At 37.0% G+C, this 16,202-nt stretch overlaps 1 protein-coding gene across 12 annotated transcripts in view; it reads right to left on the bottom strand.

Moving 5' to 3' along the window:
- Positions 1-11,731: 11,731 nt before the first annotated feature.
- The window catches only part of LOC134220025 (myotubularin-related protein 3), a 136,446-nt gene continuing 131,975 nt past the window's right edge, over positions 11,732-16,202 (bottom strand). For 9 of the 12 annotated variants that reach the window (XM_062698957.1, XM_062698955.1, XM_062698956.1 and 6 more), the window contains 2 exons: positions 12,582-12,896; positions 11,732-12,518 (listed from right to left, as the gene is read on the bottom strand). In XM_062698957.1, coding sequence (XP_062554941.1) covers positions 12,186-12,518; positions 12,582-12,896 — 648 coding nt within the window. In that variant the 3' untranslated portion in view covers positions 11,732-12,185. Of the gene's footprint in view, positions 12,519-12,581; positions 12,897-16,202 lie in introns of those variants that run through there. The other 3 variants (XM_062698962.1, XM_062698966.1, XM_062698967.1) reach the window with 2 other exon arrangements.

The raw sequence follows: 16,202 nt of genomic DNA, 5'->3' as shown, positions 1-16,202 counted from the left end.
CTTCGCACTTTCCCGAACTGTTCAAGAGGCATTTTGGTGGAGGCATTTTCAGTCGCAAATATTTGAAGAAAACATAATCCCTATTCGTTGCGATAATCAATCCGCCATATGTGTTGCGAAAAACCAAGGGTATAAGCCAAGAACAAAACATCTGGATATTCGCTATCATTTTGTGAAGGATGCATTAATCCAAGGAGCAATTGAAGTAAGTTACATCAATACCAATGAACAGCCAGCAGATGGATTGACAAAAGCGTTGATGAAACAAAAGCTTCGAGCATTCAAACAATTTGTAGGAATCGAAGATTAGGGAGGAGTATTGGTGAAACATAGTAACCTGCGATTCCATACATGCTTAGTAACGTAATTTGTTTGAATAAATTTTCACTTCTTATCTAACACTCAAGCAAAACAGACGTTCTTTTATTAACCTGCGATTACAAAAAAAATAAACAAATCGAACCTTTAATCATGCTATTAACAGATAAAAGTTAGGTTAAAAACAAAGGATCATCATTCGATAAATTGATGATTGACACGTTCTATGCACTGTTTCTTGTGCTTAAAATCGAAGAAAATGTTTGATAACGAAAACCCTGCTTTGATTCATACAATTGAAGTGATAAGAAAGCGTAAATTTTGATTCCAGTTTTGAAATTTTTCGAAGCCTAACCTCACTTTTAATTGCCAAATAGGGGGAGAAAGTATGCATTGACCATTTTAAATGTAAAATGGTGTTATTGGAGATTTATTAAGGACTAGATCACTTCTCTGAGAATTCTTCTTCTTATTGGCATTACATCCCCACACTGGGACAGAGCCGCCTCGCAGCTTAGTGTTCATTAAAAGCACTTCCACAGTTTATTAACTGCGAGGTTTCTAAGCCAGGTAACCACATTTTTGCATTCGTATATCATGAGGCTAACAACACGATGATATTTTTCATGCCCAGAGAAGTCGAGACAATTTCCAATCCGAAGATTGCCTAGACCGGCCCCGGGAATCGAACCCAGCCGCCCTCAACATGCTTTGTAGCCGCGCGTCTTACCGCACGGCTAAGGAGGGCCCCTAGAGAACTCAGAGAATTGAGTAAAGGCACGGCATACAAAAACAAGGCAGGCTCAGCACGTATATAAACATTCAGTTTGAATGTAAACATATGTCGTCACTACTATCTTCGCACAAGCTGAACCGAGACGATGCTCTATGGTTTCAGCATGCCTACTTTTGTACTCCAACATGTGGCGATAAAATTTGCGTCACTCATGAAGTGTCAATTTGCTTACGAGCCTACCTTGTCTTCTGTATACCGTGGAGTAAAGGTTTTTCTCGATGTGCTTTACTACAGGTGTGGCCCAAACCTTAAAGTAGTATTTGTTCAACAAAAATTCTCTCTTTTGAGAGAGAAACTCTCAGCTGGGTTGCCGAAAATGGCCGAAGGCGACCGAATGTGACGTCACGTCTGGTATATTCAGTACAATTTTTATAACAGACGTGACGTTTCACTCTGCCCGCCTACTGTGGTGGTAATGTTAACATTACTTTTTCGACTAATACAGGCTCTGAGACTTTGGTCCACACCTTTACTGAAGCACATCGGGTTTTTCTGTTTATAGTGGCCAGGTGCAGTTTTCTTCGACTGCTGTTAAGGTGAAGGTGGGTTGAGTACCAAAACAAAGCTTTGAATGTATTGGTACAATAAAAACTGTCATATACTGTAGTAGTATTGGTGTCGTATTTATAAAATAACAAAGAATATTAGTAGGGTGGTTCAAAAAACGACCCAGCTCCACCACGCTCACTCGATTCCGTCCCATGCTCCGAGTGTCCTCAAAAAACCGATTTGAACAAAAACTGGTTGAGCGCAAGCCGGTTCAAGTTTGTATGAAAACTAGTATGGGAAACTAAAACTTTTATTACACTGGCTACGGCGCCTCCCCTCCAAACGCTGGCGAAAAGAGAACCCACATATCTGAAAGCAACATTCCAGAGACTTCACTGAACGAAAATCGCACCGCAGGCAGGAAAGATCCATTGATTGCGTAACACAAATATAGCATTTTATACCCCACTCACCCTTATGTCATACTTTTTGTATGAAGTATCTGCCCCTGGTGCGATAGATATCACAGACAAATTTTGGGTTTTTTGTTGAATTGCACGTTTCACTGATGCCTTCTGAGAAGCCTAATTATCATGCGATAGATTCGCTACCTCGATTAAAATCGACTCCCAACTATTGGAACGACCATTTAATATGGATTGTCTATGGAGTTGAAGCTCTTGAATATTTCATCCAGTCATATGGTCTCCCCCTCGCTAGCGCCCAATGACGGAGTGCCAGAATCAGAATAATGTTAAATTCAACCTCGGCATATCAACTTTCATACAAACCTGAAACGACTTGTGCACGGTAAGCCTCTATTCAAACCAGCCCAAACCATTGGATGACACCCAATTTATAATCATAATCGACTGAGCGTGGCGGAGCAACATTATTTTTTGAACCACCCTACTTATTAGTTTGCTGCTGTCGGTGCCGGTGCACCGCGGTGTTTACATTCGCTCCGCGATCAGTTTTTAATCATTTTTTTCGGGCAAAAATAGCAGTTTATATTAAGTTTTCGGTTTAAACGAGTGACTGATTTCGAAAAGTGATGTTTAATTTGCATTCCATCAACATTTCGGGCTGCTCATGTGCAGGGAAGTGAGTAAAAACTTGATTTTTTGCGTGCCCTTTGAGAAGTAGTGAAGTGCAGTGATAAACCCACCAAATCGCGAACCGCTTTTAAATTGGCACGAAACTGCTGATTTAGGATAATATTCGAGCCGAAATTCAAAGGACTCTTTGGATACACATGTCCATTATCATAGGAAGTGAATAAATATGCTGTGAACAGGTTAGTAATTTCAATATTAGACTTTTATTCGATGCTGTTCGATGCATCCGAATGTTGGTGGGAGAGGAGTGCGGGACGTGTGGGGTTGACCCGTGGAAGGTCCGGTGCCATATTGACTGCCATCGTGGTACTCTTCCAACTATGTCCTTAATAACATTGTACGAAAAGCTCAAACATTCTCCCCCACTTTGAGGCAGCATGCCTCAATCCGGTAGCAGTGGAATCTTGGATCCATCCAGAAATATGCCAAACTGACCCAGGTTCAGCAAAATATGGGTGGGTACCTTTACTCAAATCTGGGTAACCATACAAGCGAAAAAAATTGGATAACCGGTCTTTTCGCTCCAGAATATTGGTATTGTATTAAAAATGTTGCAGAAAACAATGTGCCTAATGAGTATCAGTTGATGGATGTAAGCAGGGCTGGCATACTCAGAGTAGTCGAAATGTGCGTGTCTTTCGCACTCCTCAAAAAGACCAGAGAGAGTGTGTTTCGATTATCGTTCTTTGTGTTTCTATTCTGCAGCGAATGCATTTGTCAGACACGAAGAGTTGAGGATAAATGAGGAAATAAACACACCGTGCTCCTCAATGAGTTTTGATAGAACGGTGAATCGAACAGAATGAAAGTAAGAATTGCTAAAGTTAAACGTATGTAGCTGTTGATACTATTTATGCGTAGTAAGATATTTTTGTTTTTGCTTGCTTCTGGGATGTCTGTGGGAAAAACTATTCAGAAGCCTTTGTATAACAAACATTATTCCGCCCCTTCTGTCGCTTTAAAATGTGTCACTGGCGATTTCTAAATACAATTTTCGTCAGGTATATTTTTTCTTGCAAGTTAGCATCATGCCCAAAATACTTCTGCTCTGATAACGGGTTTTGATTGTCGTCGAAATATTGATCCACCCTTATTATTTGACCGTCACCTTAGAAAAAAGGCATTTTGTTGTCAACATCAACAACCTTCAGAATGATGTTCACGACCGTAGGAAAGTTTTCATACAATCTCATTGCAGAACACTGTCTACTTAGCGCAATTCTACGTAAAATAGTTTAAGAAAAGGTTTATTAGTTACGCCAAGCTAAACATAAACGCCAATTCCGCTTCCGTCTATTAGCGAATAAGCATTAGCATGAAGAAGAAGAAGCCGACAGATATTAAAAAATAGCACCGGAAAGCACTCGGTGAAATTTTTAAAACTCTTTTCACAAATTCTAGACATCTTATACTGTATAGAGTGCAATATCACAAAATAAAATTCTTCTTCTTTATACAATATAAGGAAAGTCCATCCCGCACCGCTTTTGTATAAATTGTTTCAAGAATGTTTGAGAAGCATTTTTAAGCATTCCCGTGCCATTCCTTTCAAATATCATCTTTTGTCTTCTTCTTCTTCTTTATATAAGAATTGCCCTTATTCGATAATGTTAAATTTTTTAGCATGGAGCGCTAAACTGCATTGAAACCCCGCCCCTCTAAGAAAGACGAACCATCCATCGTTCACACTGCGAAAATCGGACGACTGCGGTGGGCCGGGCACGTAGCCAGAATGTCGGACAGTAACCCGGTGAAAATGGTTCTCGACAACGATCCGACGGACACAAGAAGGCGAGCTGCGCAGCGGGCAAGGTGGATCGATCAGGTGGAAGATGACTTGCGGACCCTCCATAGACTGCGTGGTTGGCGACGTGTAGCCATGGACCGAGCCGAATGGAGAAGACTCTTATATACCGCACAGGCCACTTCGGCCTTAGTCTGAATAAATAATAATAAATGTATTTAGATAATGTGAAATTGTTGTTGGGGACAAATCTTACGCCAAGCGGCTTCCCGGATAAACAATTTGTTTTTTAACTTCTACCGCTGCCTTCATCAAAGTTTTCTTTGAAAAATTAGCATACATGCGACTTCCTGCAGGTTTCTTGTAGTTTCGCGGCATGCTAAAGGAATTCTGTAACATAAAATCAATGCTAGTTTAAAGAAAAAATATTTAATAACTGAATCAGCAGTTTTTGAAAAATAAAACTATCGAGTATCAGCTGTTGCAAGTCACCCCGCAGGGGGTCAAATTTCAAAAAAGTTGATATTTCAAAAACAAACAATTTTATTATTTTATAGTTTTTGCGGAATTACATAACTAATTAGATACTGTAACCGGAGAGGGGATCGATTTTGGTGAAATAATTTTCAATTTGCTATACGAACTTACGATTTACGACGTTCGACTTTCAATTGACGAAACAGTTTCACAAAATAATACAAAAAAACAACAGTGAGTTATATTTGCACCTAAATACCAACTAGGCACAACAAATACAATGTAAACTAGAGATGCGTGATGACATAAGTCGATGTTTGGGTATATTTTTATTGTAAAAAAACAAAAACTTGTGGAAAACCCAAGTGTTGCAAGTCACCCCGCTGTTGCAAGTCACCCCGTTTGACGGTACTTCGTCTTCAACGTGTTAATGACTAGTCCAATCCATCGCATCGCTTTTCAGTCAGATGTAGGCTTCCTCCATCCTCTCAGAGTTACGTGCCATGATATCAATGTCGTCGGCGAAACCAAATAATTGGACGGACTTCGTGAAAATCGTACCACTCGTGTCAATCGCTGCCCTTCGTATTACTCCCTCCAAAGCGATGTTGACTAGCAGACACTCATCTCGTGATACGGTAGACTAGAACTTGGCAACCGCTGTTTGTTCAGAAGAAGTGAGTTGCTGTACCTGTGGTACCCCCTCTTGCTTCCAAAATTGCCGTAATGTCCAATTCCGTATGCAAATTTTTTGACTACGAAGTTTTTCTATATGTCCTCGTAGACTGCTTGATTCCCTGACATGAGTCCAAATATTGTTTTCTGGACGACTGGTACAAATAACCTGTCTTGTACTTGACGTTCTTCAAGAATAAGGGCCCATTCACAAAAGCAAAAATACATCGTAGCCCAGAATGAAGTCGATAGATCCCGATGGACAAAACATGTTAATTGGTTTAACAAGACAAATTATGCCTTAATCACAATATTGATAAAAATTGTAATGCCTATGCGTAATATTTCATACTACAGCTCGAACCGCCATTTTAGGTCTACGTGTATACGGCATTGAAAACACGCTACGTGGCACAATGGCGGAAGCCCGGTGAAAAATTCGAGCAACATATTAAGTCCGGCATTTATATGGGGGCCCGCCACTGTGCATGGGCATGCCAACAAATGGCAAATCGCGATGTACCGTGATGTGCCCTAATTTCACGCGCGCCCTAACTTCGCGCATTATAAAATCATTTATTTTTTTCAATTTTTAGGTACCAGTGAAAAATCTGGAAAAATCTGGAGTACAAAATATCATTGTTGTTGAACGTTTTTCACGAAAAAATTTGAGAAACAAACTTGGTTTAGTACACCAAATTATTTCAATTTGATCCTCATATCGACCGCCATATTTGCTTGTGCTTAGCACAGCGACGAAGAACATGACCCAAGTAAACAAATGATTTTACTGTACAAAACTGGCTACTTTTTGGAAATATTTGTATCCATTATGCTCTGTTGGATATGTTTATTCGTCATTACTATTGAAAAGTGTAAAATTTTATGTATTTTGTGTTTATTTAGACTTTCGCTTTGTGAGCGAAATTAGGTATATGAGAGTAATTATGGTGCCTAATTTCGTTTATTGTTGTTGCGTAGTTTCATTTGCAACATTCTAATGAAACAAAAGCAATATAATACAAAGGCCAACTGAATAGAACCCGAAGAGTTCATGCCCATACGCTTTTTATCTAATTTTCAGGCGGATAACCACCGACATCGACTAATGTTGACTTGAAAAATCTTATAGATCAGTGCCTGCAATAGCTACCAAATCCGATAAGTAAAATGATGCTAAAATGTGCGATGTGTAAAATGATGCTAAACTTTTTTTTTTTTTTTTTTTTTCGAGAGTTGACCAGTTGTAGTCTTAATAGACTGGTATCTCGGCTGGGCTCTCCATGTGATACACAATACTAGCAGACGACTCAAGCTATGTTGCTCACTAGGTCACTGCGGCCTGGGTTTGTATTGTGATCATACCGATACATTATTCTTTCTATCTACAGTCTGTCAATTATAAACCGAACAAATAATGGAAGCTCAACATGTACATAGATGTTTTCTGAATAAGTAGTTAACATGTAAATTTAATTATTAGTTACTTGGAGCCGACATTCAATACCTAATAGTAGTCTATGTTGACAACGGGTGGTACTGTTGCCATTTCAAGTAACAATTTCGAATAAAAGATGTAATGATATCATTCTGGTAGGGTAGTTTCAAAATAGATTAATTTAAGTACTATTGTAATAAATGGTTGAGTATCGGATGTTTGTCAATACGTCGTCGAGTTAATTGTATCCTATCAGTCACAGTAATGTCATATGTTAAAGTTTCAGTAGTCTAATAGTGATCATTATACAAAATTTCTGTCCAGTTGTTCCGTAATTGCATTTTTTTTGGTCAAGTTCTATTCCCTTTTCTAATATTCAAACCTTTATTATTTATTAAAATAATGAGGTCTAAAATTCAGTTATTCAGATTCAGGGTATACAATATTCAATATAATAGTGGATGAACGCATCATCCCAACTAACATTTAATGTCAATGTAAATGTTATTTCAACTCGTCTATACGGCTTCAAGCTGAATATGTGTGCTATACATATGATCAAGAACTTCTATTCAATGCTTTTACCAGCAAATCTGGCGAATCTATTCAGCTGTTTTTGACGTGTCTGCACAACTACTTTACAGCATGTTACACAGTTTTTTCTCAATCTTTACTAAACTATTTAGTAATATAATTCGCTTCAATGGCGCTTATTCAGATTTTTTGAATCTGTTAAATAAGTTTTATACAGCCACTGAATTCAATTTGATTAAATATTATTTGAGAGGAGAGTAAATTTCGGAAGTTTATTCAATGTTTTTTTTGTGAAAACTCAAATATCAATTTTGTTGCTACCTAGATTCGAACTCCTGATCTCCTGATTCAATGGCCGCTGCTCTGTCATCACCGTCACTTTGACATATGTAAATAACAAAGAAAATTATGGATGTGCTTCTTCGCATACCCTATAGGTTGTTCTATTAACGCTATTTTCAGATTCATGCTGTATAAACGTTAGAAAGAGGCCTACATGCTGCTTTCAGCACATAAGCTTAAAAATTATGCTTTCAGCATTATTTCAACCATTATTCAAACATCTATCAGCATGTTCTGTTGGCTAACTTTTATCCATCATCAATCGCTGAAATTGTTTTTAGGCAACATTTTCTCGACCTGTATAGATGCTACGTTGCTGCTAATCGTTTAACAATAGCCGTCAACAGAAATATCGCTTCTAAATGGTTTGTTTTCTTAGGCCGATGACATAGTGACGCGTGTGCGTGCGCGAACGCGTCTAAGCACTCGTGAAGCAGAATATCAGCAAGAGGATTCCTTTTGTCTTGGACGCGTTCGCGCACGCACACGCGTCACTATGTCATCGGCCTTACGCTATCTGCTAGCATTAATGACAGCGCTTTGTCAGTTGCTATAAGAGCAGGTGAATATCTTTGTAGCTGCATTACAGAAATCAATAGCTCATACACAGCTCCGGCAACAAAAATCAAATGTAAACATAGCGGTTTTGACGTTCCATACTGATATGCTATTAAAAGAAGCAGTAATAGGTTTACTTAAACGTTGTGTAATCTTCAAAGGTACAGAAGTTGCCTAAAAGCTTCGTTAGTTCATTTATAGCGCCATTACGCTATATTGTTAGTGCTATAACAACAGCAAAAACGTTTTCATTGTGAATGCTACTCACCGTAATATGGGAAGTTGCTAACAAGCAACTCAGTTACATACATGAGCTCTTAACCGATAAGCTTTGTTGCTAATTCAGATAGAGCTGTTTTATGACTATATGAAAGCTGCATAAACGATAAAAGATTGAATATATTCGGCACACTGACTAGCTGATAGATATTTGGGTAATAGTCGAGTTGAAGTTTAAGGGATTATTTGCGGGAAGGGAAGCATTGGCTGCTTTTATTCAAATATTATACAGCCAAAGGCTAGAAGTTGAAGCTTTTAGCACCAAAAATGTTAGTTGGGGAGCTCTTAACCGATAAGCTTTGTTGCTAATTCAGATAGAGCTGTTTTATGACTATATGAAAGCTGCATAAACGATAAAAGATTGAATATATTCGGCACACTGACTAGCTGATAGATATTTGGGTAATAGTCGAGTTGAAGTTTAAGGGATTATTTGCGGGAAGGGAAGCATTGGCTGCTTTTATTCAAATATTATACAGCCAAAGGCTAGAAGTTGAAGCTTTTAGCACCAAAAATGTTAGTTGGGATATGGTCTATCCTCATTTCCGTAAGTGGTCAAGTTATTAGTCTTGTAGCAATAATAGTGGTACTAGTTATTCTCTATCTTGTGAGTGCAATGGTCTCAATTAACTATTCTAAACAGAACTCTGTCTCTTGTCTATCTGTCCACCGATGGTCATGTATTTATTTCGTTTTTTATTATTTATTTGATATCTTTAAATTTCAGTCATTTATTTTACTATCGGTCATTTATTTTTTTATAAGGTAAAGGTCAGCGAATTTGTCTTAATACGAGAAACACTAAGTCATGTCCCCTATATATCCGCTAATTTTTCTAACTAACCTAATAGAAGGAAGAGAGAAACAGTTTTTTTGCGTTGATCCATGCAGCTAGAGAGACTAAAATCAAAAGATTATCGAGAAGATATAATAGATACATTCACTATCTCCAATGCCAAATTAGTAAATCTACAAATTCTACTTTTCACTACTAAAATTCTACTTCAGCTATACGGGTACAAAATGAATTATTGTTAGCTACTACTACAAGTATAAATATATGTATGCTATTTGGATAAGCGTTTGTTTCAGGGTCTTGTTAGTATTAGAGTTATGTTAGTTAGACCCCTACTGAGCCCTGCCGGCACCTCCAAATTTACCAATAGGCAGTTGTTGTTAGATCGTACGACACTAACCATTAGTTAACTTGGAGGCATGGTACCTCAAGTGTTTGGTATAACTGTTGACCTTATTTAAGTAAGATGTGATAAAAGTTTCTCTACGGAGCTTATTTTCAAACCATTACCATTAAAATAACGATATTCTTGTGAAAGAGATATAAAAAATGGAAAAATATCCTAATTTTTAATTTAGTGTTGAACTTAACATTTGTTTGAAAAAAGCACTCTATTAAACAACAAAAATAAAAATAAAATAAAAATCTTTTTAAGACACTTGAAATATCAACGTCAAGCCCCTTATCCATGGACAGGGTAAAATGATGATGCTAAACTTAAGATAAAACTACAGCAGCTTTTTCAATGATGTATATAATATTGAAGATGTCTTGAATAAAACACATTTTTGAAGATGTCCTATGTAAGAGATAGCGGAATTTAAGACTTTCTTTCATAACGTCTCGAAAATTTAAACTTTTTTTTATACACCAGCTAAACATTGCTCATACAATGCATTTTTTCTTAAAATATGATTTATATTTCAGAAGCAAACGATATTTTAGGAATTATGACTTGTGTCAACTAAAATGCATGAAGTAAAATCTAAGCAAAGCTCCAGGGTCGAAATATAGGCACATACCATTTCGACTAAAGAATGGGTCACTGACGGCTGTCTGATACCGTTATCTGCATATTTTGAACAATGGATGCATGCTTCTATTGGTTAATTGATTATATTTCATCAAACCAATAACGATATTCAATTTCAAACATGAGCGAAGTTAGGAACACTTTTGCGCGAAATTAGGAACTATCCTATTTTCTTGCGCGAAATAAGGAGCATACAACGGTCTCAAATTCATGCTCCATTTTTTTTTTAAATAGCAGCAAAATTTGCAAGTAACATTTTTTTGAGAACCTAGAATCCTTCTACTACGTGATGCAGCAGCAAATGTTTCCAAATGGCCACTACATGTTTTTGCCTTTCTCGTATACAAAGTATACGTAAAGGCTATATGTTCGCTCCGAAAGTGAACTTTTTATAGGAGGCCCGGAGACCCATAGTGTTATATACCGATCGACTCAGCTCGACGAATTGAGGTGATGTCTGTGTGTGTGTGTGTGTGTGTGTGTGTGTGTGTGTGTGTGTGTGTGTGTGTGTGTGTGTGTGTGTGTGTGTGTATGTGTGTGTGTATGTATGTGTGCGCAAAACAATGCAAAAATGTCACTCATTTTTCAGGCCCTTATCCTTTACCGATTTGCTCGCAACAAGTTGCATTCGACGCATAGTGCTGTCCCATTGTTTCCTATTGAAAATTGGCCGGATCGGACTATGGGCTCAGAAGTTATTTTCATACCAAAAGCAAGCGCGTGAAAATTTCTCACTCATTGTTTAGGCACTTATCCTTAACCGATTTGCTCTCAACAAGTTGCATTCGACGCGGAATCCTGTCCATTGTTTCTTATTGAAAATTAGTTATATCGGACTATGGGCTCAAAAGTTATGACCAAAATACTATTTTTATAACTCACGAGAAAGGCTCCATCACTGCTAGGTGGATTAATCTGGGTTTTTTATGAACGTTTTAACTTTGTCAGATCTTAAGTGCGCGAAATTAGGGTACTTCACGGTACTGTGCAAAAGTGGAAACAATGAATCACACCTTAAGAAAATTCGAATTGTTTTAGGAGACATGCATACTCAGCTGTTTTTTTTGCCATTTCACAGTACGGCATTCACTCTTTGATTTAATATCTCTATGAATAATTTTGTATGTGTGTGTATACGGATCATGATCTTCACAGACTTTTTATTAATATTTTGCTTGCTATATTTCTTCATTTATGTATTTTGTTATATACGGCTTGTTTTTTCATTGATTTTGTTGAGTTATATTTATATCAATTTATTTACCATTTTGTAACATTATATGTTGCATTTATATATATTTTACTCATCTGTTCGAAAAAGCTTCATCTCTTAAAGAACATTCAACTTTTCAATATGGTTTACCTTATTCCTCGCTCTGTGGAACATATATCAACATTTTTGATCTCCAGTGTAAGGGTAAAATAATAAATAAAATAAAGATATTCATTATACATTGTGGAAAGGCATGTTAAAAAAATAAACTACAGTAGAGAATATAAATAAAAGAGACTGAAGCTTAAAGAAACCATGGGGACTTAGATGCGATGCGAAACACAAAAAGGGTTTTTTTTTAGTTAAGATGCGCAATTAGTTTGTAGCAGTAGTGGCTTTACAAGCTTCGCGATCGGACCCACTGTTGGCGCTGACACCGCATGAAGTGCTGGTGACCGCAGTGACAATGTGTTTGCAATGTTCTAAGTTTTTGGGCACACCACTGACCGGTGCAGTGCTAACAGTTGTCATCAATACATGTGTCGCATGGTTGCTGCTGCTCGATAGCTGATTTACACATGATGAAGATGATGCATTGTGCTGTTTGGTAGCTACTAGGACACTTCCATTCATGCTATTGCTATTATAGTTGTTGGTGGTGGTATTATTTACAATAACGCTACCGCTCGTTGACGGTTGATGGCTATTCTGAAAAATAGTGGATGATGAGACATGGCAATGTTGACAATTTTATCTACAACGGTCACATACAGTCATCTTGCCGCACACGGTCTGGTAGCACGGTTCGCACAACCGAACCGTTTTCCCGTCGGAAAGCGGTGCCCAGTACTCGGAACAGTCAGCGCAGAAAATTTGTCCACATGAGCGACAATGGTGTTTCCGTCGACCGAGCCAAAACTCTGTCTGGCAAGTCGTGCACCGTGATACTGCATGGTCTGGAACCCACAGGACGCTGCCGGTAATTTGCTGTGACGAATTCGCTCCCGACGATGGTGCACTGCGCTCATCGACCGCTTCCCACGAACAGTTGGATGCATTTTCATTCATCGAATCGACCAAGGATGCCTAAAATAAGTAGGGATTAGTCACCGGTAGGAAGGATAATGGAGTACGCTTAGCAGACAAATCAGACGAATGATGTTTTCGTGCTATTAGGTGTTATTAGATATTTAAAAGCGTTTCGGATATTTGTGTAACAGATGTAATACATAGGGAGGGTAAGACGGTATAATGCGCCCCACCTGGCCAAAACGCCCCACTTTGATTTCTAGAAAACTATAACTAAGGGTCAAAATCAGTTGGTACCTATAAATATTTGTAAAACCATCATCCTATGTGAATTTCGGAGTATTTTTGTATTACGTAAAAAAAAGAATAGAAAAATACAAAAAGTTACTGTTTTGATGTAACTTTCAATGTTTTTTGCTGGATTCTGGAACGACGTTAGCATACTGTCCGCAAAACTTGCACTGGAACACTCAGTTGGGCAACAAGATAACTTTTCTCAGTGGTTAATATGATATAAAATTGCTTCCATCTTCAAAAATGTAACGTTTTTCAAAAATATGTTTCACTGGTCAAAACGCCCCAGTGTAGGCAGGACGATATGCCCTTACCAACTGGACACAAGCGCGGCGAGCTTGCAGCAGTTGCTACCAAGTTATATGGAAACTATTAAAATGTAATTCCAACCTGCTTAAATGGACTCACGTTGGTTTTTTAATGTCAAGCACATAAGGATTTGTAATCTTTTTATCATGGGATTGATAAAATACTAATGAAGGGCTATGAAACGTCTTTGGTTAAGGTGGGGCGTATTGCCCAGGCACTTTTTGAAATCCATTTTTTCACGACTTTTCAAAAAAGCTTTATTACGTGTTATCTGTAATATTTTTATATGACTACTCATGGGCAATACATTTGCGACTTCCTGGACTAGCAAATAACACAAAGTTTGCATAAATTGCGTTGAAAAGTATAAAGTTATCAAGGAGTTGCCTTAGGGGGGCATATTATACCGTCTTACCCTATATCATTATCAGGGATGAAAGAGTGATTTTCATAACGCCTATTACGCTCGCCATGTGAACCAAATGGATCCGCTGATTTTTTTCTGCAAAAAAAAATCCTTCCCATTAGCCGGGAACAACATTTATTTCCTTCTTCTGTCTCCTCTAATCTCGAAATTTCGTAGCCAAAGTGAGTTATTTGAAGGGGAATTTAAATAAAAATTAACAGATTTCGAACTTTCATAAAACATATTTAAGAAAACAAACTAGTTTTTCGATTATATCGCCGCCGCCGTTGATTTTGGGTGCGCACGCCACCGATCATAATTTTAATAACACTGAGGACTAATAAATGTTGTTAAGGTGTAACTCGTCAATTTCAAATCTAGCTCAAGTGATGGTGTTTCTAAGTCAGTGTGATGACCGACATATATTGTCTTGGTTAATGAATAGGCTGGTTGATTAGTTTGTGAGTTTGAATGAGGCTTTATCTAGTAGATCTACTAAGTAGATGTTTAAATGATTTTTGGAATTCGTCAAAGCCAAAGCTTCATTCAGTCAAGCACCTAAACGGAGGTGACTCGCAAATTATGTTTGTTGTAGTACATAAGCTTTTGTGAAGGCTTGAATACATGCCCAATGCGCCCCATTCTTATAGGATTGGTGTAGGAAATCATTGCAGTTCAGGAATTTAAAGTTAAAAGTAGCAAATTAATTATCTTGACAATATTTATTTTTTCATTTATTAGAATCTACCAGGCCACTTATTTAATAAGTTTTCTTTGTTTTTTTATTTGTGCTATGAGGACAGCAAACCAATTTAGCAAAATAATTAAATCCCTACTGTGAATGATTTTCCAGATCTTTTGTCCAGTATAACTATTTTTTTATTTTGAAATCAATTTTTGAATATGATTGACAAAACCACTTGGGTATTTCCTTGTAAATTCCTCCGAAAAGTTTCCTTATAAAAACCTTATAAAATTATTTTACGAATTCTTCCGGAAATTTCTTAAGAAATTTCTCCGAAAATTCCTTCAGAATTTCCATTACGGATTTCTTCAGAAAATCGTATATGAAATTTCTTTCGGAAATTCCTTATGGAATGCATACAAAAAATTCACAAAAATTTCCTACAGGAAATTTCTTAAGGAATTCAACAAGAAATTCTATTAGGAGTTTTTTCAAAAATTGTTTGGCAACTCTTTCAATTTTTTAAGCAATGCTTTCGGAAATTTCTTTGAGAATTCTGTCAGAAATTCCTTCTTCTGAAATTTCTTCGGCAATTATTCCATGAATTCCTTTAAAAAAAGTCCTTCCAGATATTGCATAAGGGATTTCTTCGAAATATCCCTAAAGAATTACCGTCAACTGGGGGGAAGATGATCATTTTTAAGACAAAACATGCAATAACAATGTGTGTTTACATTTTAAATCGAAACAAATATTTTCAAAACATGTACTGCTATACGTTGCAATAATCAACAACTTTAGTTTTCTGAAATGCGTTCGCATTTATTAAAATAAATTAAATTATCACACATTTTTTGAGTATTCTGGTTTGGGGTGAAGTTGATCAAGACAGCTCTACTAAAATCATTATGACCTAGTAGTCAAAATACACTAGGTTATTTGTATGAATGTTGAATTTACTACGTAAAGAAGTCTACGAAGTCAATATTTGAAACGAAAATAGCGTCATTTATGACTATCTCTCTCTTCCTTCCACAAAATACATTTTCATGATTATAATCGAAAAACTCGGATTTCTACCTAGCGGCAACATTACTTGAAGGGAGAATATTGTTGACTACCGTTTCATAAACAAATTTGGCACTTTTGACTGACACATCAAATGATCATCTTCACCTCAATGATCATCTTCCCCCCAGTTGACGGTACTTCAGAACTTCTTCCAGCAATTCCTTTAAAACATTCTCCGGGAATTCTTTTAGAACTTCCTGCATGAATTCATTCGAAAATGAATTTTTCCGAAGTTCTTTCAGTATTTTTTTTACTGTTTGTTGAATAATTTTAAACTATTTCATTTTCTTATTAATTTTTAATCTTCTGTAATAAATTCGGAAAGAATTTCTGAAGAAATCTACAAGGGAATGTCGGAGACATCCGGAGAAATATCCGAAGCAATTCTTGGCGGATATTTAAGAATAGAAAAAACCTTTGAATGAATTTTTGGAGGGGTTTTTCAAGAAATTCCTGGTGGGTTTTGTGAAATTTGGTTTAGAAATTTGTTTAGGAAAAGTTGGTGAAAATCGTTAAGGTATTCTTCCGAAAATTCCTTCAGAAATTCTTCTAAGAACTCTATTGAATCTCATTAAGAATTCCTGAACAAGTTCCTGGA

Source organism: Armigeres subalbatus, chromosome 3, assembly GCF_024139115.2.
Source record: "Armigeres subalbatus isolate Guangzhou_Male chromosome 3, GZ_Asu_2, whole genome shotgun sequence".
NCBI lineage: Eukaryota > Metazoa > Arthropoda > Insecta > Diptera > Culicidae > Armigeres > Armigeres subalbatus.
The sequence above is the reverse complement of the archived record's forward strand: the minus strand, read 5'-3'. Positions and strand labels throughout refer to the sequence as shown.